At 35.8% G+C, this 27,471-nt stretch overlaps 1 protein-coding gene across 6 annotated transcripts in view; it reads right to left on the bottom strand.

Moving 5' to 3' along the window:
- The window catches only part of ATP13A3 (ATPase 13A3), an 89,657-nt gene that overhangs the window by 49,211 nt on the left and 12,975 nt on the right, over nt 1-27,471 (bottom strand). For 4 of the 6 annotated variants that reach the window (XM_055316091.1, XM_055316086.1, XM_055316088.1 and 1 more), the window contains exons 2-14: nt 18,635-18,733; nt 16,737-16,910; nt 15,890-16,072; nt 15,518-15,588; nt 13,592-13,672; nt 12,340-12,409; nt 10,102-10,236; nt 9,585-9,657; nt 6,506-6,637; nt 5,234-5,413; nt 4,939-5,096; nt 3,866-4,054; nt 2,163-2,224 (exon numbers count right to left, since the gene is read on the bottom strand). In XM_055316091.1, coding sequence (XP_055172066.1) covers nt 2,163-2,224; nt 3,866-4,054; nt 4,939-5,096; nt 5,234-5,413; nt 6,506-6,637; nt 9,585-9,657; nt 10,102-10,236; nt 12,340-12,409; nt 13,592-13,672; nt 15,518-15,588; nt 15,890-16,072; nt 16,737-16,910; nt 18,635-18,685 — 1,559 coding nt within the window. In that variant the 5' untranslated portion in view covers nt 18,686-18,733. Of the gene's footprint in view, nt 1-2,162; nt 2,225-3,865; nt 4,055-4,938; nt 5,097-5,233; nt 5,414-6,505; nt 6,638-9,584; nt 9,658-10,101; nt 10,237-12,339; nt 12,410-13,591; nt 13,673-15,517; nt 15,589-15,889; nt 16,073-16,736; nt 16,911-18,634; nt 18,734-26,212; nt 26,687-27,471 lie in introns of those variants that run through there. The other 2 variants (XM_055316087.1, XM_055316090.1) reach the window with 2 other exon arrangements.

Here is a 27,471-nt window from a genome sequence, read left to right on the forward strand (position 1 = left end):
GCACAAACTCTCCAGAGAGGAGTTCCCACAGCACAGCCACAAAGAAATCTTACAGAAAGATCCTGCTAAGCCTAAGTCCATAATTTAAACATGCACTGGAAAACATTCCCATGACTCAACAGACACAACAAGACAGAATTAGAATCCCATAAATTTGAGATAATAGAATGGCAATCTGGAAGAATGCAAAAAAAGGCACTTTTAAATTAAAGACTTAGACAAAGAACAAGACACCACGGGGGGAGAGGAGGAGATGTGACTTGGAAAGAACCAAAGGCAGTTTCTTGTCTAACCGATGGTCAGGATTCCCAGATGAAGAAAACAGAGTGTGGAAAAGATCATAACAGAGTAGGGAAAAAAGCTCCCATTTTTCCAGAATTTATGAAAAGCATGCATCTTTGGAATCAAGAAGCAAATGAGTCCTGCACAAGTAAAAAGAAACTGCAGAAATCAAGGATAAGGGAGTATTCTTAAAACAACAATAAGGAAAGGAGTCAGGAGAAATGTAATCACACCGTCAAAGCACTGAGAACAGCTGACACCCTGGACAGATATGCAACTACACTGTCCTTCAAAAGTGACAGCAAAATGGAAGAATCACTAACAAATGTAGCTGCAGAAGAGGGCAGTGCAGTCCAGGGGTGTGGGGCAGAAGCAGCAGTGGTTAGCAAAGATAGTCCTAAACCTAGGGAAATCTCAGCCTGCGGATGGTATAAAACCCAAGTCCTAATCCTAAAATATTGTGTAACAAATACATCTAAATAAGGGTGGGGAATAATCAAAAAAGTACTCTACAGTCCACGGGTTTCCTGGGGGTTTAGAAACCCAATAAAAACACCCATGAACTTTAGACTCTAAATATGATCACTAATAATTTAAGGACAAGCAGTAAAAGATTAAAATGCATAAATTCTGAGAAAATGTGTGAAAATATGGAAGAGAAATTGAGAAAATGTGTGTGTGTACTGGAGTGAAGAATGGCAGAAATAATTTCCAATATAACTGAAATTACAAATGTGAGCACAACGGCACAGAAAGATTAAAAAGTAAAGCGATGGAAAAGACTACACTACACACTCGGCAAACATTAGACCAAAGAAAGCTGCGATGTGTAACTATAAAATATAAGATGAAACGGAACTGAAGGCAGGATGCATTAGGAGGAAGACATAAGATCACAATGTGACATTCTATTGGCTAAGATATAACAACTCTGAAATCACATGAACCACACAATATTCTCTCCAACTGTAAACCCTAAATCCCACAGACTTCTGAAAGGAAAAAAAAAATGACACAAACACAACTACTAAGCCATTAAAAGATAACAAAAACATAAAGACGAGACACACCGTTGGAATATTTTTGCAATGCATAGTAGTGAAAAAGATTACCACCTGAACAAAATAAAAACTACGAATACAACCAAAAATTGTGTCAGTATATAAACTGACAATATACAGAAGAATGTTAAATAACAATCCTTCCTAAAATGTGAAAGTAAGATCAGCTTACCAAGTAACGAGGGAACTGCAAGAGCCACAATGAAAGACCGTTTTGAATCTATCCATGTGGCAAAAATGAGAAGTCTGACAATCACTTACAGGGCGGTATCACTTAGTAACTAGGCAGTCCCTACTAAACCTGTAGCCATGCAGGTGCTATATAACCCAGCACCGACATCTTTAAGTAGCTAGTTTACTGAAACCCAATCACATGCTCACAAGATGTGTATAACAATTGGAAGGGGACATGAAGGAAAAAATAAAACTGCTCCCTAGAATATATATTATGGTTTAATCCCATCATGGAATACTACACAATACTTAAGATTATGAAAGCAGCAAAAACACATGTACAATATATCAGTCACATGTTTATTTACAGATAGGTCTTGTTTACAGACAGATGTAGAAAAAATATAAAAACATACAAAGATAATAGAACACAACTTCAGAATGATGGTAGGAACAGATTAAGACTTTAGCACTATCTGCGATATTTAAATCTCTTAAACGAGACCTGAAACAATTATGGCAAAAGGTCAACGGCTTAATCTTGGTGTTGGGTACACAGCTGTCATATTACTTTCTATATGTTTTAATGTTTCATATATTAAGACATCTAAGAAGTAATAAATATCAAATCTAGCTAATATTTACCGTGTATTTTCCACTCGTTGAATCCCCCAAAGATCTAAACCATCTTCAGTAAGAGTTCCAGTCTTTAAAAAAAAAAAGCACACATGTACAAAGTATGAATAATGCCTCCAAAAAACAGAAATCACAAAAAGTTATGCTACATATACATAATAAAATAGGATACAGCTGTCAACAAAGGAAACTAGTAAGATCTCTGTATATTGATAAGGAATAACTTCCAGGAAATAATTAAAGTTAGGGAAAGGGTGCAAAACATTTCTTCCATTATGGTTCCTCTACAGGCAGGAGGAACATACTTATAGAACCATATGTTTATGTGTTTGTATTATGAAAAAAAACAGTCGAGCAATACACCAATTAACCTATCAATCAATAAAGGCCTACCTAGGAAGGAGACAGCAGGACAGAAGGAGCCAAAAAGAGAAGAGTAAAAAGTTAAATGATATCAGGAGGAAGCAAATGGCTAAATCCAGGATGCAAATGACCTGGTTTCTTCAATAAGATGATTCGGGACAAAGGGCAAAAAAAGCAACTGCTATCGTCAATTTGTAACCAATGCAATCGTTATTTGGTTTCTGACAGAAAAAACAAATTGCAAAATTTGAGACACTTTTTGTGAAATACATGGAAATCTGAATATGAACTGGGTATTAGATAATACTAAAGAATTGTTAATTTTGTTAAGTGGAGTAAGATAATGGTATTGCAGTAATCTTCTAGAGATAAAACAGAGGTACATGGAGTGAAAGCATGTCTGACGCTGCCGCCTTCAAAATGAAGGAAGCAGTTAAAGTAAGACTGACAAAATGCCTACGTCTTAAAGCTGAGTGAGGACTTTTCATACTTGTATCTTTTCTCCACTTTTGTGACTGCTGAAAAGTTTTAATAGTGGTATCTCCCCAAAAGGCATAAGCGAAATTTTCTAAACAGAGAAGTATGAAATGTAGTCATGGGATATAATTATTTTTTTAAAGTAATCTGTACACCCAACATGGGGCTTGAACTCAAACCCCAAGATCGAGAGTCGCACACTCTACCAACTAAGCCAGCTACAGACCCCAGGACAGGACCAAAAAAAAAAACCTCACGTTTTTTTCCCTCAATAATGAAAATGCAAAAAAATCACATATCTATCATATTGGTTACCAAGTAGAGCTTGATGGGAGGTTTTCTGGCCAATGTTTAATTCTCAAAATAAAACTTTTAAGAAAACTAATTCCAGGAGAAGGAAGGAAAACCCTTTGTTTAAGAAGCAAGGAACATTGCACACAGGTACATCATTTGTCATCAGTGACCTTCATAATTTGAATCATATTCAATAAAATCATACAACAAACTTTCAACTAAGCGGATATACCAATAAAATTCCAGTAAATACATCTGTATGGCGCTTACTCTGTTAAAAACATGAAAGATCAAATAAGTCTTTACTACTACTCTAAGGCATAATTCTGGATGTGAATGATTAGACAATTGCAGATTTGAGCAAATAAGCAATATCTAAGCATTAAAAACTGAAAAAGCAGTGAGAAGAAATATACAAAAATGATGCATGTGCCAAGAAAGTTGAAAAAAGGAGTATTAGAGGAACATTAAATAATGTGTGCAAATTGGCTGATAGAGAACACATTCAGAAAACCTCAATCTAAATATTTAAAAGCTACAGAAGTAACCTTTGAGAATGATTATGAAACTGAACCAACCTTGTCAAAGCAAACAAGATTCAGCTGTCCACAGATATTTATCCTTTGGGGACTAATACAGAAAATACCAATTTTTTTCAATCTTCTTTGGGCATACACAATACCAGCAGTCATCGCAGCAGGAAGTGCAGGAGGCACAGTAATGGTAATGATATCCAGAGATTCAATAATTATTACCCCAATTTCTACCTACAATTAACAGAAAAATAAATGTCAGATCCCTCCCCCTATCAAATGTTTAATAATACAATGTGGGTATTTCTCCAATGAAGAATCCATAAACTGTTTTCAATTTTATAAGTGTGTATATAGTTATATCCATCAACCATTTACAATTCTTTTCCCTTCAGAAAACAGTAAGTTCAGTGAGTTGTCAATGGACTGTGGAATGAAAACTATTTTTAAAGGAAATTTTCGGGACACCTGAGTGGCTCAGCGGTTGAGCATCTGCCTTTGGCTCAGGGCCTGAATCCGGATCGTGGGATCGAGTCCCACATCAGGCTCCTTGCATGGAGGCTGCTTCTCCCTCTGCCTGTGTCTCTGTGTCTCTTTTTCTATCTTTCATGAATAAATAAATATTTAAAAATAAGTAAATAATAAAGGAAATTTTCTTTTGAAGAGCTCTACATGTGTCACAGGCTACACACTTCAAAGTTCAATAAACGTCTGCAGATACTCTTATTAGTACAAGCACCATATTATGCCCATCTCTAAAGGGGACAGAAAAGAAATCTGACAAGGTCTCTTAGAAGAATCTTCGAGTAAGTAATCACAAATAACTGTATATTCCAGAAGTTAAGAGAAAATAAAGTTTTTGGTGAGTATGTAGTTGCCCCTCCCTTTTTTAGGTCACAGAGAGCAAGAAAAAGACCACCTAGCCCAGAGCTGTCCCAAAGAACTTTCTGCTATGATGAAAATGTTCTATATTTGTACATTATAAAATAAGTCTCATATAGCTAATTTAAGTTAGATCAAAAGTTTAGCTCTTCATTCTCATTAGCCACATTTCAAATCCTCAGAAGCCACATGCCATCATTAAGACTCAACCCTTATTAAAAGTTCCATTTACATACCTTATTTAAAATGCTATTGATAATAGTGTAGATAAACCCAATGCCAGCCACTGCCACAAGACACAGTAGAAACAAGTAGGCATCTCTGTAGAGTTTAAAATCAGTTGGTTTGGGATATAGTATAGAGCGAACAAGCTGTCCTTTGGAAGTGCTAAATCCTTTTAAAAATTTAAAGAAGAAAATGACTGTATTTTTGTAAGAAAATGAGAATTATCCCAAAAACAGAATTGTTTTTCAAACATTCAGTATACATCAAATATGCTAACCATGCAAGAAGAAATGAAATGTTTTATACCTGTTCTAACTACTACAGCCTTGACAAGTTCTCCAGTGTAGAAACGAGTTTGAATTACAGTAGTCCCACAAAACAAAGTGTGTCGTTTATGTATTTCTGGACTATAGAATTCATCTCCCATTCCTTTTATGTCCACTGAAGGATTTGGCAAATTAGTCTTTGTCACTGGAACACTCTCACCTTTAAAATTAAAAAAATCATAAATTAAAGCACAGAAATCATTATCAAACACACAAATCTTGAATTGTTAAATAACCTAGATGTTATCATACTGTTTCAACAGTTCCTAAGAGTTCTCATATGTGGATAACAAAGCTTATTCAATTAGCTTTCTTTCTACCAATTTCCTTGCCCAAACACATTGTCTTGTCTCCCATACTAATTCCTGGAAGTGAGCTGTGAGTTAAAGTAATAATCTGGAAATCATTTTGTCCAGTTTCCGATAAAAATATCAAGTAGTTGCTACAGCCCCAACATCTGTTCACTTGTCCCCAAAAACTGAACTGAAAAGAAAAGCACTCTGCAACCTCAAGCACACAAAGATGTGAGGACCTACTCCTAACCTCCACCATACATACATACACACACAGAAGACAAAAGCCATCTAGGAAAGAGAGTAAATACAGAATATGGTAGTTCTCTCAAACAACAACAAACTGCCAAATTCTTTTCAATATTAAGCATTCACATCTCGTTTCAAAGATAACAAGTATGTGAGAATATTTGTGTGACTGTTTTAAGACAAAACTCCTAGCAGTTTGAAAACATATGGCAATCACTTCCTTCCAGATTAACTCTGACAAAAAATAAAGAAAATGTGATAAAAAGATATCAAGTTCTACCTTCAGATTAGGAATTTCCAAAAGGAAGTCATTTCATAGTCTACTTCCCCCCAGTTTAAGCAAAATAAAAAATCTTTATTCCCACTTTTTACACATCAAATAGGGAAGTAAATATGCTGCCATCCTCTGTAGGCAAAGAATTTATTTCCTCTTCCCTGACTAAAATACTCCCTTCATAGCAAAAGTAGTATGCCAAAAGATACAGTGGACACCAGCATAATGATTTAGTATCACAACTGAGTATAATGAGAAACTTGGTCCCTTCAAAAAGAAAAAAAAAAGTATCTTCGTTATCCATGACATTCTGAGAATACAAATAATACAGTTTTATAGTTATAGATACAAGACAGTTTTTTAAATTAGTTTAATCAGTAACTACTTAATCCTAATATCATAAACAACTGATCTGATTGTTACTCATTTAGTTTACCTGTTAACATGCTTTCATTTACAATGCAAGTACCATTAATAAGAACCGCATCACAAGGCATGACTGTCCCGTTCAATGGAATGACCATAACATCTCCTGGCACAAGGTCTGTAGAAAAGATCTCTTCTATTTCTGGATTTAAAGAAAGAAAAAGAGAAGTCTGTATATCCCTTAACTTGAAATAAAAATACAGTAAATAAAAGATCTGCAGTAAATAAAAGGTCACCTCACCTCAATACTAAGTTAAATATATAATGTAGTTAAACAGGACAATCTCAATACATGAAAGTAAGACAAAAAAAGATTATTATGGCTTAGGCTAACAACGCATAGTGTTTAAGTATGTCAGGTAGTTTGTCTCCTGATAGGACGCCAGCTACACACACACAAGTGATGCCAAGTCCCCTCTGACCAAGCAGCCTCTTAGAAAAACAGACAGTGAGTCCACACAGGATATTCCCTGCAACAGTTAAATAAGCTCAAATTTCTCCAACTCCTTGGAAACAGTAGAAAGCATTGAAAATTTTAGTGTACTTTCTTTTTTTTAAATTTTATTTATTTATTTGAGATAGAGAGCATGTGGACATGGGCAAGGAGGGGGCAGAGGGAGGAGAAGCAGGCTCCCCACTTAGCAGGGAGCCCCAAGCAGGGTTCGATCCCAGGACCCCAAGATCATGACCTGAGCTAGTGGCAAATGCTTAACCAACCGAGCCACCCAGGTGCCCCAGTGCACTTTTTTTAACAGCAATTTTTTACACTATTCTTTTTCTCACTGCCACTATTTACGACTCCTAACATTTCAATGCCTTCAACATTCCTAAAATAGTCCTAATATTTTACATCTATTTTAAATAAATTTACAAAATAAATTAAACATTTATCTAGATCATTATTTCCTTAGAAATTTGTACATTTAAAAACAGAAACTTGTGCATTACATTCAGTTTAGCTAAACACTTTTAGATCTTTCTAAAAAGATCTAAAGATCTTTTAAAAGATCTTTCCAAGTAAAAGGAGGTTTTTGTTAAGACTGCCTTACATTTAGACTCTGAATTCCTTCCCTCCCTGAGGTTTTATTACTATGCTCAGAAAAGAGATCTGAAAAAAAAAAAAAAAGAAAAGAGATCTGCTAGTTTGTAAACAAAGACAAGTAAAGAGAAAACTATTGTTTGTGATGTTAGTCTGTAAGACAAAACTCTTCCTTCCCTAAGCTATGAGGAAACAACTTCTAAAGAATTGTAGTGATATTAAGCACATAGTCGGCATAATAATTTTCATTTTTAAATAAACTCGACTCTTTCAAAGCTTTAATGCCACTTGAAAGTCTCCTCCTCTCAGGTATACCAAGAAACAAAATACCAATGACTTGGCAGCCTTTACAAAGGAGGTAAGGAAGACACACATTAGATGCAATGTCCTAGCATCCCCAGTGTCTTCTGCAGAGCAGGAAGTGGATGAGCACCAAAGGAGAAGATAGATACTCCCCACTAAAGCTGCAAGTGACCAGGAAGCACAAGGAAGGAATCACCTGCCAGGCCAAACAGTGTTTATGCTCAGATGTAGTGTACTGAGCGGAGGGACTGGAGGCTGATTTGGTATTCTCAATTAATCAAAACAGCTACTATAGCTACTACCTCCAAGGCCCATGCTGCTGTGCCGTCTCTTTATGTCCTTTACACTTCCTTCAATACTGCACCAGATGAACTAACATATCTAAAATGTTATCCTTTCCTACAGTACTGCTTCTCCTCCAGTGTTCCTAATTTAATTAAATGGCACCCATGTCCATCCCTCAGAGCCTGACACTGCTCTAACACCTCGCATCCGATGAATTGCTAAATCCTGTCCGATGGCCACATTTAAGTATCTTTCAGCCCAATCCTGTTTCTCTCCATCTCCACAACCCTCATATCTTGATCCATTTCAGGTCTTCAACATTATTCTCCTCTAAACCCATCTAAAGGGACACCTGGGTGGCTCAGTGGTTGAGTGCCTTCAGCTCAGGGCATGATTCCAGGGTCACAGGATTGAGTTCCACCCACATTGGACTCCCTGCATGGAGCTTGCTTCTCCCTCTGCCTGTGTCTCTGTCTATATCTGTCTGTCTCTGTCTCTGTCTCTGTCTCTTTCTCTCTCTCTCTCTCTCTCTCTCTGTGTCTCTCATGAATAAATAAAATCTTTTTTTTAAGTTGATTTAATTAAAAAAGTTGATCTAAACACACAGCAAGAATGATTTTTGCAAAAAGGCAAACATCAGATTACTAGCCTGCTTAAAAACCCTTTAATGGCTTTCCATTGCCTTTTGGAATGAGACCAAATTCCTTAATGTGCCTTAGATGGCCATCATCTAGTTGCTACACCTGCCACACTGAATTCCTTTCTCTTATTACAATGACTGAGCTACCTTTCATTTCCAGCAGACTGAGCACTTAGAACCCTCTCCTCTCCCTCTTTCACCCCTCCCCTTCACCGACCTCTTACCTAATTCAACCACTTAAAAATATTTTTCCCAATAGCCATCCCTGATACCTACAGTAAATGAGCTCTAATATCTAAATCTCCTGACCCCTCCATAGATAGCATTTGTCACACTTTCTTGTTGCTAGTTATCATCTGCCTTTCCAACTGGACTGAAGATCAGTGATGACAAGCACTGTGTCCATATTGGTAACCACTGCATCTCCAGAGCCTACCACAGTACTTGTCACATAGTAGAATAAGAAAAATACAATTTTACAGGAATGAATCTGAAACGTCAGAGGAGTACAAATCCAAATACTTATTTTTATTTCTTAAAAAATGAATGTACAAGGTGGCATCTGGTTGGCTCAAGTCAGTCAAGCATCTGACTTCGACTCAGAGTCCTGGGACAGAGCCCGGGTGCGGCTGCCAGCTCAGTGAGTTCATTTCCCTTTCCCTCTGCCCTTCCCCCAACTTGTGAACGTGTGCAAGTAAATATATGAAATCTTTTTTAAAAAAACGAATGTATATGTATAATACATTGGTCTTGCTTTAGTCATTAGTGCTTAATGGGTATCTTACTTGGTTTATTTTTCCAAGAGTTACCTTAAGTACTTACCTTCATTCACTCTGCAAACTGAAACTCTCACAGTACTGTGAGCTGCAACCATGTCATGCAACATAATATATTGCTGAAATTTAAAAAAAATGTAAAAACTACTTAATATAAGCCTATTCTTCAAGATATTAAAAAGCAAATGTGATATAAAATAAGGGAAGTTAATATGGCAAATGCATATTACTTTGCCGTTAAAAATGTCAAGACGAAAAGATTCAAAGATTATTCGAGGATTAGCACTTTAATGAAAGTCCTGAAAAGAGTGCAATAACTCTTCCAGTATTCCAGCTTGTGATAAGCATGTATAGATCCCTATGCCCTCTAACCAGTCCAGTGGTAGTCTAACTCTAAAAAGCACTTGCCTTCCCCATTCTCGAAAAAAGAGGGAAAGGAGTACATATTCATATAACAAAAAAATAACTATATTAAGTATTACTTTGTACCAAATACGATCATACACACCTTACATAATACTACAAAATACACAATGTGAAAGCTGTTAATAAATTGGACTTACCTTTCTAATGGAATAGAGAGAGCTTACAATTGACACTATAGACATAATCACAATGGCCAGAGCATAATAATAGTATTCATCAGTGCTCCATAGTATAACACTGAAGAGCTGGAAAATGTAAAATGGGTTGAGAACCTAAAAAACAAGATTTTTAAGTCAAAATGAATGAGGTCTTTATAACAATACAGATGTTCCATCTTTTCATTTAAGAAATAATTAACAAGATATTTGAGGATACCCTCTGTACTGTACTCTGATACCTAGGGCAACACGTACTACTGAAAGAGTAGGGCAAGATATTAGCATAGAACTTTTTTATAATCAACCTACTATAATTTGGTTAAAGAAGCTTAATTTAAATGATTTGCATCCATTTAGATCCATACCAAATCCAAATAGAGATTCAGCCAGAAATAGCTAAAATATGTCTATTTAACTATTCTTCATTCTACTTCAGCAATAAAAGTACATTTACTTCCAATAATTACTGGGATACTAAAGGATATAAAATCCTTAATTAAATGGAACAAATGTTTACTTATTATGAACTCCAAATACCAATTTTCCTTTAAGTCAAAGGTTCACTGGAATCTACAGGGAAGACAAATATTAGATAAGTTACACTGTTTTGCATTCTCTAAGGAAATAATTAAGAATTAAAACCTAAAGGAGATAAGGGAATCCTGGCAATGGACTTTGTTTTCATAGTATTCTATTTCATTAACAACTTCCCCCAAATGTCTTAAAGTGATGCTTGTATATTTTCAAAGCACTTTCTCATATTTAGTCCCATTTTATTCAAAATTAAATGAGATAATTTGAAAGGACTTACTCCAACTTATAAAAGAGCAGCAGAAAGATTTTCTAATGATCAAAGCTAGTTACTGATGGAATTATATTATAAACAAGGCTTTCTAATTCCTAATCACAACACTTTGATACGTTCTCAAGCAACATTATATGGTTACTCTCAGGAACTTAGGGAAAACATTCTGTAGCACTACTGTAAGTATTCACTCAACTCCTGATCTTTAGCCAAAAACCAAAAGGAAGACCAGAGAGCCTAACTCTGCCAGGCAAAATCCTTACTTCGTTCCTTAATATGTTTAACTTTTATTCACATCTCCTAAATGGCACCTGTAACTGGGCAGTGACTACAATAATCATTGACCCATTTCCTTCCCAGGATAAAGTACAATTCCTCAATGTCTATCATCAGGTCATGTTTTGTATTCCAAACTTACGGTATAATGTCTAGTTCCCAAAAAATACACCATAAAATACCACATGAAGAATAAATATGATAAACTGTTTAAAAATCAAAGAAAAAAAAAACAGGTGTATACATCTATAAAATAGGGCAAGATTTACATGTGCAACGTACTGAGTTAAAAAAAAAAAAATGTACAGGGCAGCCCCAGTGGCTCAGCTGTTTAGCGCCACCTGCAGCCCAGGGTGTGATCCTGGAGACCCTGGATCAAGTTCCACGTCAGGCTCCCTGCGTGAAGCCTGCTTCTCCCTCTGCCTGTGTCTCTGCCTCTCTCTCTCTCCTCTCTGTGTATTCTCATGAATAAATAAATAAAATCTTTAAAAAAAAATGTACAGATAAGAAAAGCAAAATAAGTAATTAATTAAAATGGTAATTTATGCCCCCAAATTATTTCTCTACCAGAGTTACTACTTTTACCTTCCAGGGTTTTTTTAAAGATTTTATTTATTTATTCATGAAAGACACAGAGAGAGAGAGAGAGGCAGAGACACAGGCAGAGGCTCCATGCGGGGAGCCCGACGTGGGGCTCGAACCCGAGACTCCAGGATCATACCCTGGGCTGAAGGCGGTGCTAAACTGCTGGGCCGCCCAGGGATCCCCTACCTTCCAGTTTAAAAAAAAAAAAAGAAAGAAAGAAAAGAAAAAAGAGTGAGGGAGAAACTAAGAAACAGAAAACCAAAAATATCTTATTACTTAAATCATGGCTCTTTTTTCTTTTTTTTAAAGCTTTATTTATTTATTCATGAAAGACACACAGAGAGAGAGGCAGAGACACAGGCAGAGGGAGAAGCAGGCCCCATGCAGGGAGCCCGACGTGGGATTCGATCCCGGGTCTCCAGGATCACGCCCTGGGCCAAAGGCAGGCGCTAAACCACTGAGCCACCCGCTAAACCGCTGAGCCACCTGGGCTGCCCCAATCGGGGCTCTTTTCAAATTGACAACTCTATTGATCACAAATGTTGTCTTACCTCCTTAATTAGAAGCTTACAAACAGAAGGCACTTTCACAGTAATTTCATTTACTCCATAAAGCAATTTTCTATAACAGGAAAACATAATAATAGTGTTACATTATATTATATTATAATAGTATAATATATGGATGGCATTTCATTAGATAAGGTTCAAACCACAGATTGCTCTTAAATCTGGAGCTTAAACATTCATGTTTCTACATACTTGTCTTCTACAATTTAATTTTCTACCTACACTATTTAAATCAAAGTAGTCAATACTGGAAAACTACACATTTCATTCTGCCTCCTATCTCCTTATGTGACAAGTTATCTTTCCCACTAATCTATAATAACCATGGCTGCAAACACTTTTTTTTCCATCCTTGAATATAGCAGACCTCAAAAATTTTGAATTGCAATTAATTTTTGCAAGAGACTAAATAAATATATTTGAGGGGTCCTGTACTATTTTTCAATACTGTACAATACTGTATTGAGAACGTTTTATTTCAAAAACAGTGTACATTTGACTTTTTAAAAAATGCTTTCAAAAAGTTGTTTAAATCCTTCCACTCAGACTCCTGGAAGTACTTTCTATACGACAGAGTAATGCGTAACTCTTGCCTTTTATGAAGTATAAGTCTGAATGAATTAATTTTTTATCTCCTAACCTGTTGAAAAAACATGCTATTAGAATAGAAGAAAACTGCTAATTTAATTTGAGGCATTTATACTCAAACTATGTAATACACTGGTATATTTTTATGCCACAGCAAATAATAACATGATTAAAAAGAATATGCACTCCAACTAACAATTATTCATTATGGTAAATTTTAAGTTCATGCTTACAATTCCCAATACATTTCAGAAAATCTAAGATCCTATCAATTATAAGCCATATCCATTATTTTATGTGCCATCAAGATAAAAATGCTCTCAAGTAAAGGATGACACACCACCCACTGTATGAAACATCTCCCCTTTAGAGATGTTAAAATGTGGAAAAATGTGCAACTTAGAATTGATGAAATATGGTATATTTTTAGGGACATCAACTTCAAAACTCCAGCGTCAACATTTCCGTAATTCTTAAACTCAAAGACAGTCTTACCCAAATAAAATCAGTAAGTTGTCAACTACTATGTCTATAATATTTAAATACCTGTTAATATGTACAACTATATGGTAAAAGGGTGAACTATATATACTACTTTATTTAGAAATTTTGATAATAGATCTAACTTTAGTTGGATAAAAATTACCTGTAGGCATGCATCCCCTTTGTCAGTCCTGCACTATGCTTTTCATAAATTGACGTACAAGAAACACCTTCATCCAGTCCCCTAAATAAATCCAAAGTTTTTACTTTAAACAAAGTTTAAAATATCCAAATGTCTTAATGCCTCATTTTTCTATATCCTGATTTTAAATTGTGACTTCCTCACAAACAGAAACCCTTAACAAAAACTGAGATAATGAATGAGAATTTTTAAATCTCAAACTCCTAAGATAAACAATAATGAAACTTCTAAGTCTCAAATGTGCCAAATTCTATATTATCCAATGTTATCTATCACATAAGATGGCTCTAAATGCTCAAGTTTATATAATATTATTATCCATTAAGGTTTTACCAAAACTGTAAGAGCTAATAAGTTAATAAAATTAAAGGTAAAGTATGACTAATATAGTTTTCCCCTTCTTCAATTTTTTAAGCTTCATGTTAGAAATCCTATTCATTGATTTGTCTTTCTATAAAACCAACAATCCAAATCTGTTCCTGTTCTATTACAAACCCAGAAGTACAGAATTTATATGGATCACAGGTATTCTCTAAAATCTAACAATTTTGAGTTGGATTCAACCAACAGATATACCTCTCCCCCAAAATGTCTTAATTATGCTTATTTTAACTGAGATACTGTAGTCACAAAACTCTGAAGATCTTACACATCATTTAACTCCAATCCTTTTCTACTTTTGTTCAGATAGAAAAACTAAGCTCCATAACTAACTGCCATCATTGGGATAAGTTTAAATTCTACAAGTTTCAATAGCTGGAAAATGCCACGAGGCAGGGGATCCCTGGGTGGCGCAGCGGTTTGGCGCCTGCCTTTGGCCCAGGGCGCGATCCTGGAGACCCGGGATCGAATCCCACGTCGGGCTCCCGGTGCATGGAGCCTGCTTCTCCCTCTGCCTATGTCTCTGCCTCTCTCTCTCTCTCTCTCTCTCTCTCTCTCTCTCTCTCTCTCTGTGACTATCATAAATAAATAAAAATTAAAAATAAATGCCACGAGGCAAATAAGGTTTGACTTTTTTTTTCCCACTGAAGTTGATGACTTCTCCAAAAGCAGCAGGATCAACTCCAAGTATTTTTTTTAAAAAAAACAAAATGGCAGCTCACTGGCCGTGTCCTACAAGGCAATAGTTCTTAACTAGGAATGGTCTTCAGAACTAGACATGTGGAAATGCCCAAGGCTATTCCAGAATATTCCAATTCTTTAGTGTCTGAGAAAAAAATCCACGCATGAATATTTTAAATGTTCATACGGTGATTCTCTTTGTATTGCTAATATTAAGAATTCCTTCAGCACTCAAGTAATAATAATACATCATAAGTTTTTATAATAATCACTTTAACAATAGCAATAAAAATAGAATCCTAATTAATCTAGTACTTATATAACTTGAGGCTTTCATAAAAAATAAATTTTAAGGGATTTCTCCAATTTGTCCTACTCAAAGCTTAACACTTTTAACAACATCTGAATCTTTATCCACAAGTTAAATTTCTGTTTATCTGTTACTCCATCCCTCAAGGACAAATAGATGGAACTGTCATCAATTTGGGAAATCAGAATTCAGATATTCTGACAGAATTCAGATATTCTGAAGTATACTCAAAATTCACCTTGAAATGAACCCACAAAAAGAACTCAGATTCAGTGGATGTGGAGAACCATACTGTCTAACATGAACTATTTCAAACTTTTATGTGATTTTGCCAAGGTACAGGTTAAAAGTAGGATTTATCCTAAAATGGTTAATAAGTACCAGGGACTTAATAAGTGAATAAAAGTTATGTAATAAATACCGCTTCAATTTTATGTTAACACTACAATGAATTCTTTATCTGGAACATTTTCAAGGTATTCATAATATAATCCAAACAAAAGAAAAATACTTACTTTAAAAAATCAAAATTGTGAAGGGTATCATTCCAGAAGTATTTTACACTGTGGTGGGTGAAATAACGGATCTGTGGGACACACACATAAATGTTACATCAAAAACCATCATCACCCCCACAAAAAAAAGAAAGAAAAAAAAGGCATCATCACTTATTAATGATCAAGTTTACCAACACAAATCTATTTACCCATTAAAGTGATCAAAAAAAAAATAAATAAAAAAATAAAGTTAAAGTGATCACATACAAATGCAGTCTTCTTCTTCTAATAGTACCTAAACTGTGTTATTTATAGTAATAAGAATTTTATATGTATATGAATTTATCCCCAAACAAAAATAAAGTTTCTTTGACACTAAAATCACAATACCTGGTGTGGTTGAGTCTGTGAATATTTACTTATCTCATGCCTATTTTCTTCAGCTAAATTTTCAGTTAGATGAACAGTGTGGCCATTTGAAACTTTACTGGCCATAGATTTTGGACTCAAAAATGGGCGAGTTTCCAGAGACAGAAAGCGAATTTTTGCACAAAACCACATTCTGAATTCATCCTTGTAAGAGAGAAAGGGATAAAAAATCAATTATGTATGTTACATTACTGCCTATATATATTTAATTCCCATTCTTTACATATTCTTGATTCCTAACTTCCTACTCACTAAATGTTAAACCACTTTTTAAACCACTTCTTAAAGATGTATAAATTTGTTATAAACATGAATATCATGAAGTGCTTTCCATTGCTCCCCATTTTATGACATACTTCACTAATATCCCAAGAAAGATGAGTGTAATTTCTTAATTTACCCCTCAATGTACTGAGACCAAAAATTAAAGCCTCTGATAAAATCCTTCCAATCAAGATTAAAAAAAAAAAAAAACCGGGGAAGCAGCAGCATCACATAGAAGGGCAGCTGGTCCAGTGAGCTGCCTGATACACCCCTTAAACTGGCTGGTGACTTTGACAGACAAGCATTTAATCTCTGGGTACATCAAGAATTTTAAAAGGAAGAGGTTGATACAATCATCTTTAAGAATCCTTTATATTCTAATCACTATGATAATACTTACTTAGAACACAAATGCTTTTAGGATTACTATTCCTAAATTATATCCTAGCAGTGCTATTCTCCTCATATATTATTTTGAAACAAGTACACAAAAGCATTATTTTACTCCTCGAATAATCAACTTCCAATAAATACATAGACTTACAGTAGTCCTCAGCAGCACCACTTCACAGTCTCTAACTGCAGCTCTAATACAGGTCGCCTTCACCCGCCATTCGGGCATCCAGTAGAGGAGGAGGAGGAGAAAGCCACCAGTGCAAACCACTCCTAGAGAAACTACAGCAAGCTTCCAGCGACACAAATTATAGCCATAAATTTCCTGCATGGACATGGTGATCATAAAATTAAATATCAAATGATAGCAGTGCAAAATGCCAAAGTTTGTTGTTTTCCCAATGAGTATTAACTGTCTTGTCATATAAAAGGTAGTTGTTTTTTTTTTTAAATAAACTTAATTTTGGAATGATTTTAGATTTGCAGAAAAGTTACAAAAACATTAATAAGAGTTCCTGTATACCCTTCCTCTGGTTTTACCCTTGGTAAACTTAGTACACTTGTCAACATCAAGAGATGTACCAATGTCGATTACTATTAACTACACCTAGTTTTTATCAGAATTTCACTAGTTTTTCCATTGTCTTATTTCTTTTTTTTAGAATTTTTTTTTAAGATTTTATTTATTTATTCATGAGAGACACACACAGAGCGAGAGAGAGACAGAGGCAGAGACACAGGCAGAGGGAGAAGCAGGCTCCATGCAGGGAGCCCGACGTGGGACTCGATCCCAGGTCTCCAGGATCATGCCCTGGGCTGAAGGCGGTGCTAAACCGCTGGGCCACCCGGGCTGCCCATCCACTGTCTTATTTCTGTGTCAGGACATAAACCATAATATCACACTGTATTTAGATGAAGTTAAGTTTTAAATTTATTTTTCTCCCAAACGATTAACTAAATGTCTCAATACCACCGTGACTGATCAAATTTGACCTCCCGAACCAAAATATTCCAGTTGTTTTTTAGCCCCTCCACTACCATAACCTAACAACAGTTGCCAAATTTAGCAAGTGAAAATGCAGGGGGCCTAGTTAAATTTTCAATAAAAAATTTAGCAAAATATTCTTGTTTAGCCTAGCAACATATGAGACATGTTTATACAAAAAAAATTATTCCTTGGAGCACCTGGGTGGCTCAGTAGTTGAGTATCTGCCTTTGGCTCAGGGCATGATCCCAGAGTCCTGGAATCAAGTCCCACATCAGGCTCCCCGCATGGAGCCTGCTTCTCTCTCTGCCTGTGTCTCTGCCTCTCTCTGTGTGTTCCTCATGAATAAATAAATCAACCTCATGAATAAATAAATCAAATCTTTAAAAAAAACTTATTCCTTGATTATCTGAAATTCACATTTAATGGGGTGTCTTCCATTTTCCCTAACAACCTTATCTCCCCGCTACTACAAAGAGCTTTAAAGCTGTTTTTTTCAAAAAAAAATAAAAAAAATAAAAAAAATAAAGTTGTTTTTTTATTAAGCTGATTTTTTTTAAGATTTTATTTATTTATTTGATAGAGAGCGAGCACACACAGGGGGAACAGCAGAGGGAGAAAGAGATGCAAGCACCCCTCTGAGCAGGGAGCCTGATGCAGGGCTTGATCCCGGGACCTTGGGATCATGACCTAAGCCAAAGGCAGATGCTTTACCGACTGTGTTACCCCAGCACCCCTAAACTTATTTTAAACCTCTTTTATAAATCAAAATTACAAATCTTACATTTGCGATTATATTTAAAGCATTAGCTAACTGCTTCAATTATCAAATAAAAAAGCATACTCCTCTAAGTATTACAGTTCACAAGTCAAACAGGAATTATACTAAAACCAGCAAATAGAAACATTACATAATCCCCATTCAAAAAAACACAGGGCGAGGAAAGCACATTGATTTAGTGTTTTGTTGTTGTTTTATATAGTTTTCTAGTTCCTTGGAATAATATTATAGAAATAATAATAAATTATTCATACTTGACAAATAAATTATAAAAACCAGTTACCATTTCATCTTCTTGGCCCTGGTTGATAGTCTTCCTTTCTTCTTTGTCCATATCTACAGTGGTTTGATAGGTCTTGTGCTTCAAAACAGATGAAGATAACTGAGAGGAAGAAGAACAAATATTAAGGAATTCTATTGTATCTCAAAAGACTATATAACTTTATAGTGTAAGACTTTGTCGTGATACGTGTATCAAAGTTCAACTGATACGTAAGTACTCCCTAAACTGCTAGCTGGTTCTGATGACATTTTCAATAGTGTGCTAGTTCTTATGATACAATCTATCACAAAACCTGGCATATTTCATCAATTAACTTACATTAGCGATAGTCTTCGTATAAAACAATTTAAGTTCTGTGAGAAACTACTACAGAATCTTCCCTTTTCATTCCCCAGACTCAGAGATCAAATTAGTTTAACCATTTTGAGCTAAAAGTGCTTCACATAACTCAAATTTATTGCTTGCTTGAACAGTGAAGGAGTACCAGCAGTGAAACCAACGCCAAAACCTCTCCATAATTATTAAATTAATCATTAAACAAATATTTACTGAGAACCTTTTACATGAATGGTAATCCTTGGCCAACAGTCAATTCCTAAAGAGGGGGTACCCCTATTAGAGATCACTCCCCCATTCTGATTCTAAGTGCACTAAGCAATCTTCTAATTGTCTGACTACCCATGATGTCTAGGAGAAAACTGAGCTGACAAATTTCCAGTATTAAAAAAGGATACGGACTTGAAATATTAGACATTCAGCCACACATTAAAGGGATTTGCAAAAAAAAAAAAAAAGCAAAAAAAATAAAAAATAAAGGGATTTGCAAAATATAAAACAATGTCTTAGATATTTTTCAGAAGAATATCATTAATCTGCAATAAGCTTATTACTGTTAGCGTTTATTAACACTGAGTTAATATGCTTAAAGACATATCAGTTCTAATTAATATAGTATCAACAGATATAACTCACATAAACAAAAGCTCTTTACAGTTCACAATAATTTTCAAGATTATAAAAATGTCTGAGACCAAACAGCCACTACTTTAGACTAGGATTATCTCCACAGAATACAGTGGGAAGATTACTTCTCTCATTCCAGATTCCATCCTCCTACTCATCTATCCAGTGTGTAGCAAAGGTCTGACACAATAGACACTCAAAAAGCATTTGTTGAATAAATGATGTAAGGAAGATTTTGTGCTAAGACAGCAATAGCTATTTAATGTTTACATGACATGAATTAATAATTAAGTAAAACCAACTGCAGAATTTTAAACAAATCTCATATATAAAAGTACTGAAATATCTTGATTTATATCATCAACAAAATGACCAATAAAAAATACTGATGCTTCCTGCACCAGTACTGAAAGATTTTGTACCTTCTGGTAAGCCCTATGGTTGGGGATCATGGCTGAGTGGGATTTCTACAGAAATAAAACACAAAGCATTGATTACATATACATGTCATACATATTGTGTATAAACTGTTACATATTACCTATGTTAATGTTATATGTAACATACACAATAATATGACATGTATATGTGATACATATTTTACACAGACACACACACACACACACACACACACACACACACAAGGAGTCAGTACCATCTTGAAAATGAAGTCTTAGAGATATCTGGTCCAACATCTCCAAAACACACATTATCATACCACCCTGTGAGCAATTTAACAAAAACTGCTTCTCACTCTACAGGTATGAAACATACTACCAAAGTCATTCTACCATGGTAAAACCAGTTCATCAAATCAAAAGGATTGAGGTGGCAGTTATTCACAAGCGCCATAACCTACTGCTATAAAACACTGGAAGAAGAGCAAGCCCAACCTCTTTCCCTGCAGAAAAGATCCGCTATTGTTAACTCAATGTGAAAGGCATAGCCCAATCCTGCAGGGAACCCAACAGTCACTCTCAATTGGGGAGATGAAGTTAGAAGTCTGGGGAGACATGGAAGTAGGCAAATTTGCAGGGCAGATTCTCACAGGGAAAGAACATGGAAAATATCCAAGATGGTCCCCTCAAGTCTTTAGCTGAGTACTGATCAGTGCACGTGTGTGAGGAAACTACTGAGGCCAGGGAAAGCACCATCCAAAAGGAATAAGAGGAAAAACTCATCGTGGCTCACACAGAGCTGAGAAGAGTACCTCTTCCTACCAACTTAGTTACAAGGAATCAGGAAGAGCATTTAGATGGGTGTTGCTTCAGTAGCAGGATCAAATTAGTCCTAAACTAAAAGCTACTCCAGGGATCCCTGGGTGGCTCAGCGGTTGAGCATCTGCCTTCAGCTCAGGTCATGATCCTGGGGTCCTGGGATCGAGTTCCACATCGGGCTGCTTGCAGGGAGCCTGCTTTCCCTCTGCCTCTGTCTCTGCCTCTCTCTCTCTCTCTCCCATGAACAAATCAATAAAATGGATGGATAGATAGATAGATAGATAGATAGATAGACAGACAGACAGTTAGATAGAGGGCAGCCCGGGTGGCTCAGCGGTTTAGCGCTGCCTTCAGCCCAGGGCATGGAGCCTACCCTGCTTCTCCCTCTGCCTGTATCTCTGTCTCTCTCTCTCTTTCTCTCTCGAATGAATGAATGAATGAATGAATGAATAAAATCTTTAGGGACGCTGGGGTGGCTCAGCCGTTGAGCATCTGCCTTTGGCTCAGGGCGTGATCCCGGAGTCCCAGGATCAAGTCCCACATCAGGTTCCCCTCCAGGTACCTGTTTCTCCCTCTGCCTATGTCTGTGTCTCTCATGAATAAATAAATAAAATATTTAAATAAATAAATAAATAAATAAATAAATAAATAAATAAATAAATAAATTCTTTAAAAAAAGATAGACGTATAGATAGATAAAAAATGCAAGCTACTCTGGTCCTACCTAACACAACTTAAGATGTGAAATAAACTGTTCCCAAATAACTTAAGAGCTTCACAAAATAAAGCTCAAGGCATTTACAGGAATACAAAATAGTCCCAATTTAGTAACAATACCTGACATCCAATTAAAACTTAACAGGTATGCAAAGAAAAAAAAGCCATATTTTTTATAAATTTATTTTTTATTGGTGTTCAATTTGCCAACATATAGAATAACACCCAGTGCTCATCCCATCAAGTGCCCACCTCAGTGCCCGTCACCCCCACCCCCCGCCCACCTCCCCTTCCACCACCCCTAGTTCGTTTCGCAGAGTTAGGAGTCAAAGAAAAGCCATAATGAGGAGAAATCAGGAGAAAAAGACCAAGAATGACACAAATAATAGAACTGATAGACAAGGACATTAAAATAGCCGTTGTAACTGTAGTCCATATAATCAAAAACAAGAGGAAAGACTGAAGAGATTAAGTACAGACATGAAAGATATAAAAAAGATCCCACTTGACTATAACATAAATAGTATCTAAGGTGAAGAATTTACTAGATGGGATTAGCAGCAGATTAAATACTGCAGAAGAAAAATCAATGAATTTGAAAACAAAGTAACAGAAATACCAAAATGAAAAATGAACAGAAAAAAAGACTAGAGGGAGAAAAAGCACATAACAACATCAGTAAGCTCTGAGACAACTGTAAACACCCTAATATATGTGTTAAGGTAGGAGGGACCAAAAATATGTGATGATATAATGGCCAAAATTTTTCCAAATTAGATGAAAAACTATAAGCCTACAGATCCAAAAAGTCCAACTAATACTAAGCAAATAAACACTGAAAAATTACACCAAGGCATGTCATTATCAAACTGCTCAAACTGAAAAGAATCTTAAAAGGAGCCAGAGGAAAAAGATGTGTTACATACAAATGAAAACAGGTAAGAATGACATCAGATTTCTTGCTAAAAATAATGCTGGTAAGAAAAGCTGAGCAACATCAAAAGTATCTTCCAAAATCAAAGGTGAAATACAAACTTTTCTAGACACAAAACCTGGAAAAAAACCATAATGAGCAAACCTACACCACTATCCAAAAAAGAAAGTTAAAGAAAGTCCTAAGTAGAAAAATGGAAATGGAAATATGGATCTCCATGAAGGAATGAAAAGCATCAGACATGGTATGTATATGCGTAAATATATATAACAATAGCACAAACAGGGGAAGAAATGGAAGTATAATCTTATAAGGTTCTTAATAGTATTATTTGCAGGTAAACTGTAATAAGTTAGAGATGGACACTATAAACTCTCAAGTAACCATTCAACTAACAGACTCACAACTAAAAAAAAATGGTGATTAAACATAACCATAAAAAATACTAAACTAAAAAAAAATACTGATATAGCAGGCAAAAAGGAAAAAAAAGGAGGAAAATAGAAACTAGAGATGAGACAATTAGAAAATAAATAGCAAGATGGCTGACTTAAACCCAACAATATCAATGATCACATTAAATATAAATGGCCTAAACAGTAATTAAAAGGCTGAGATTGTGCTTTTATTTTTAAAAAGCAAGGCTAGGGCAGCCTGGGTAGCTCAGCAGTTTAGCGCCACCGGTGGCCCAGGGCCTGATCCTGGAGACCTGGAGTCAAGTCCCACGTCAGGCTCCCTGCATGGAGCCTGCTTCTCCCTCTGCCTGTGTCTCTGCCTCTCTCCCTCTCTGTGTCTCTCATTAATAAAAAAATAAAATCTTTAAAAAATAAATAAAAAGCAAGGCTATCGAGACACCTAGGTGGCTCAGTTGGTTAAGTGTCTGACTCTTGATTTCAGCGGAGGTCCTAAGATCCAGCCCTGCTTTCGACTCCATGCTCAGTACAGACTCTGCTTTGGATTCTCTTTCTTCCCTCCCTTTCCCCCTTTTCCTGCTCTTTCTAAAATAATAAAATCTTAAAAAAAAAAAAAAAAGGAAGGCTACAGACAACTATATGTTGCCTATAAGAAATGTAACTTAAAATAAAGGCTCAGTAGGCTAAAGGTTAAAATGTATCATGCAGGGACGCCTGGGCCGCTCTGCCTTTGGCTCAGGTTGAGATCCTGGGGTCCTGGGATCGAGTCCTGCCTTGGGCTCCCCACAGGGAGCCTGCTTCTCCCTCTGCCTGTGTCTCTCCCTCTCTGTGTCTCTCATGAATAAAATAAATCTTAAAAAAAAATAAAAAATTTAAAAAGAATAAAATATATCGTGCAAGCACTATTCAAATTAAAGCTGGAATAACTGTATTAATATCAGACACAGATTTCAAAGCAAAGATTAGGGACACCTGGGTGGCTCAGCAGTTGAGCGTCTGCCTTCAGCTCATGCATCCAGGATCAAGTCCCTGATTGGGCTCCCTGAGGGAAGCCTGCTTCTCCCTCTACCTGTGTCTCTGCCTCTCCCTGTGCGTCTCTCATGCATAAACAAATAAATCATTTAAAAAAGCAAAGATTATTAGTAGGGATTTTAAAAAATAATATTACCAGGGATAAAGTCATTTTATAACAACAAACGGGTCAACTGATGAACATAAAATAATCCTAAACATGTATACATTTAACATACTTCAAAATACACAAAGGACAAAAATCTAAACAACACTATCAATCAAACCGGTCCCAATTGATATTTACAGAACACTGAACTGCAACAAAATACACATTCTTTTAACATGCGCACAGAACATTTACCAAGAAAGACCACATTCCAAAAAGTAAAAGATTCAAGTCATAGAAAGTAAGTTCTAAAAACAATGGAATTGAAGCAGAAACCAATGACAAAAAGATTTTAAAAATCCATGAGTCAGAAATCAATAGGGAAAGTACGAAGTACTCTGAACTGAATAAAAATGAAGATATATCAAAATTTGTGGGATGCAGCTAAAACAGTATTTAGGGGATCCCTGGGTGGCGCAGCGGTTTAGCACCTGTCTTTGGCCCAGGGCGCGATCCTGGAGACCCAGGATCAAATCCCATGTCGGGCTCCCGGTGCATGGAGCCTGCTTCTCCCTCTGCCTATGTCTCTGCCTCTCTCTCTCTCTCTCTGTGACTATCATAAATGAATTTAAAAAAAAAAAAAGGAAAAAAAATAAAACAGTATTTAGAAATTATTTATAGCACTAAATTTCCAAGAAATGCCTAAAATCATGACCTCAGCATACACCTTAAGGAAGTAGAAAAAGAGGGACACCTGGCTGGTTCAGCAGTTGAGGGTCTGCCTGCCTTTGGCTCAGGGCATGATCCTGGGGTCCTGGGATCAAACCCTATTGGGCTTCCTGCAGGGAGCCTGCTTCTCACTCTGCCTAGGTCTGTCTCTGCCTCTCTCTCTCATGAATAAATAAAATCTTAAAAAAAAAAAAAAAGAAAGAAAGAAAGTAGAAAAAGAATAGCAAATTACAGCCACTGTAAGCACCAAGGGGAAATTAATAAAATTCACAGTAGAAATCAATGAAATAATAAACAGTAAAAGGAGTAAAACTCAGTAAAACCAAAGGCTAGTTTTGGGGTTTTCTTTGTTGTTGTTATTGTTTTCTTTTGAGATCAACAAAACTAATAATCATTGCTAGTCAGTCTCAAAGAAAGGTGGGGGAGGCACAAATTACCAATATCAGGAATAAGAGAGGAGACATCACCAGATTCTGCAGACCTCTGAAATATAATCAAGGAACTTCAAAAATAAAATAAAATAATCAAGGAACTTAATGAACACTAAAGCAATACATCAACTTTTTGCACTTTTGTACTTATTTCCAAATAAAAATATTTTTAATTACAAAACCTCAATCTTTATCATAGGTCAGGGGATGGCCACAAGTTAGTAACTGCTACAGCTGAGTTAAAAGCTTAGTGTCATAGGTACATGAGTTCATTATACTAATCTTCCTATTGTTTTTTAGCATGTAGAAATTGTAATAGAAAGTGGTTTTAAATAAATAAAAGGCATACATCTGAAACTTTTAGATAGAAAAACATTTTCAGAAGATATTCACTCATTCCTGGCACCAAAGGCCATAAATCTTGAGAACTCTGCCTCTGTAAATCCCAAATCCACTGACCCAACTGATCATGTACCATGCATTACCCATACTCTCTTACTGCCGAGTTTTGACTCTCACTCTTCTTCACTTTTGTCTTTTACCCAGGGTCTGATCCCAGGTCCAGGGATCGAGTCCCGCATCAAGCTCCCTGCGTGGAGCCTGCTTCTCCTTCTATGTCTCTGCCTCTCTCTCTCTCTCTCTCTTGTGAATAAATAAATAAAATCTTTTAAAAAAATAATAAAAATTAAAAATCATCAGTTATGATTCTCTTTAAGCATCCTATATGACATAGGAAATTACAAAGACTATCACATAAACTTTAACATTTAATTTAAATGTATATTTAAATTTTAAAAACCTGTACAAAAACAGCCTCTAATTTTCTATGAATCCATAAAGATGAAAATCCATAAATATATTTTAAATTATACTGCCTGTCAAGATGAAAATACATATTAAACTATATCTAATTAGAACATTTGAAGCATTAATACCAAACTTCCAAAATCCGTTTAATTTTCAGAATATAACTATGGTAGCTTGGAGGAGTGCATGTTTTTTAATCAAGTCAATTTCTAGATTATAGAAAACAAATTAAAGAAATTTTTCTTACCAAAAGCACTATGTCATCACTCTTCCCAATTGCTGTATCAGCAGCACTTTCAAAAGCTGGCTATTAATACTAAAAACAAAACTAGGCAAAAAAATCCATTCAGATGAAAATTTTCTGCCAAATACTGTTTTGACTCTTTTTGAACTGCTTTCAAAATGATTAAGGTATTAAAATTTAGGATTTTTAAATTCACTGACTTTAAATGGGTTTTCAGAAGACATACATACCCTGGGGCACTGGTAAAGCTACTACTGAATAAATCACATCTAGTTCCAAATATACAGCCCATGCCTCAGCCTTGATGTTATCTAAATAGCAAAGAAGCTCATAGGCTACGTGCTTAACCAAACCCTTCCTTGCATTTACAATGAACTTGATTTTTTGTGTGAGTAAAAACAACAGCACAGGACAAAGTGAAGCTATCAGGAATAAATCCCACTAAGTCAGATGCAAATTCTTGAAAGCTTACTTATTTTTTTCCACATTATGAAATACAGTGTTCTAGGGTAAGAGTTGTACCTCATTTTCTAAAACAAGAGGAGCTGACTTCAACAGGCATAGAGATCCCCAAACCTCTAAGTCATTTTTCTTCAAACCTGAATTTCTTATTAGTTGGAACAATAGTTTTATAGTAAGTAGTATGTGTGAAGAGGGTTTTCTTTAAGGAGATTCCATGTACCTACCCAGAATTACAAATCAGGTAATTTTACAAGATGCTTTAGAGAGTGATCTAGAACTTGAGTGAAACTTCAAGTGAAGCAATTTTGAATAACACATTTTTAGTTTTTTACTTCAGTATTTGCCAAGTTCAGAGAGTTGGAAGTAAAAAATTAAAATTAAAACTCTGTTGGGATCCCTGGGTGGCTCAGCGGCTGAGCATCTGCCTTCAGCTCAGGGTGTGATCTCGGGATCTGGGATCGAATCCTACATCGAGCTCCTAATGGGGAGCCTGCTTCTCCCTCTGCCTTTATCTCTGCCTCTCTGTGTATCTCTCATGAATAAATAAATAAAACCTATTAAAAATTAAATCAAATTAAAAATCTGTTGGCTCAAAATTCACAAAACGAAGTTATTCCAAAAAAATTCTTAAAATAACATTTTTTATAAGTTTGTAACATATACTCTGCCGTTTTAAAAATTAAAATTGCATTAAGACTTTTGGGTCACTTTGCAGTGCTCGGACGGCACAGTTGGTTAAATGTCGACTCTTGGTTTCACTTCAAGTCCTGATCTCACGGTCATGGGATCAAGCCTCGAGT

The sequence above is a fragment of the Nyctereutes procyonoides genome, unplaced genomic scaffold (assembly GCF_905146905.1).
Source record: "Nyctereutes procyonoides isolate TBG_1078 unplaced genomic scaffold, NYPRO_anot_genome, whole genome shotgun sequence".
Classification (NCBI taxonomy): domain Eukaryota; kingdom Metazoa; phylum Chordata; class Mammalia; order Carnivora; family Canidae; genus Nyctereutes; species Nyctereutes procyonoides.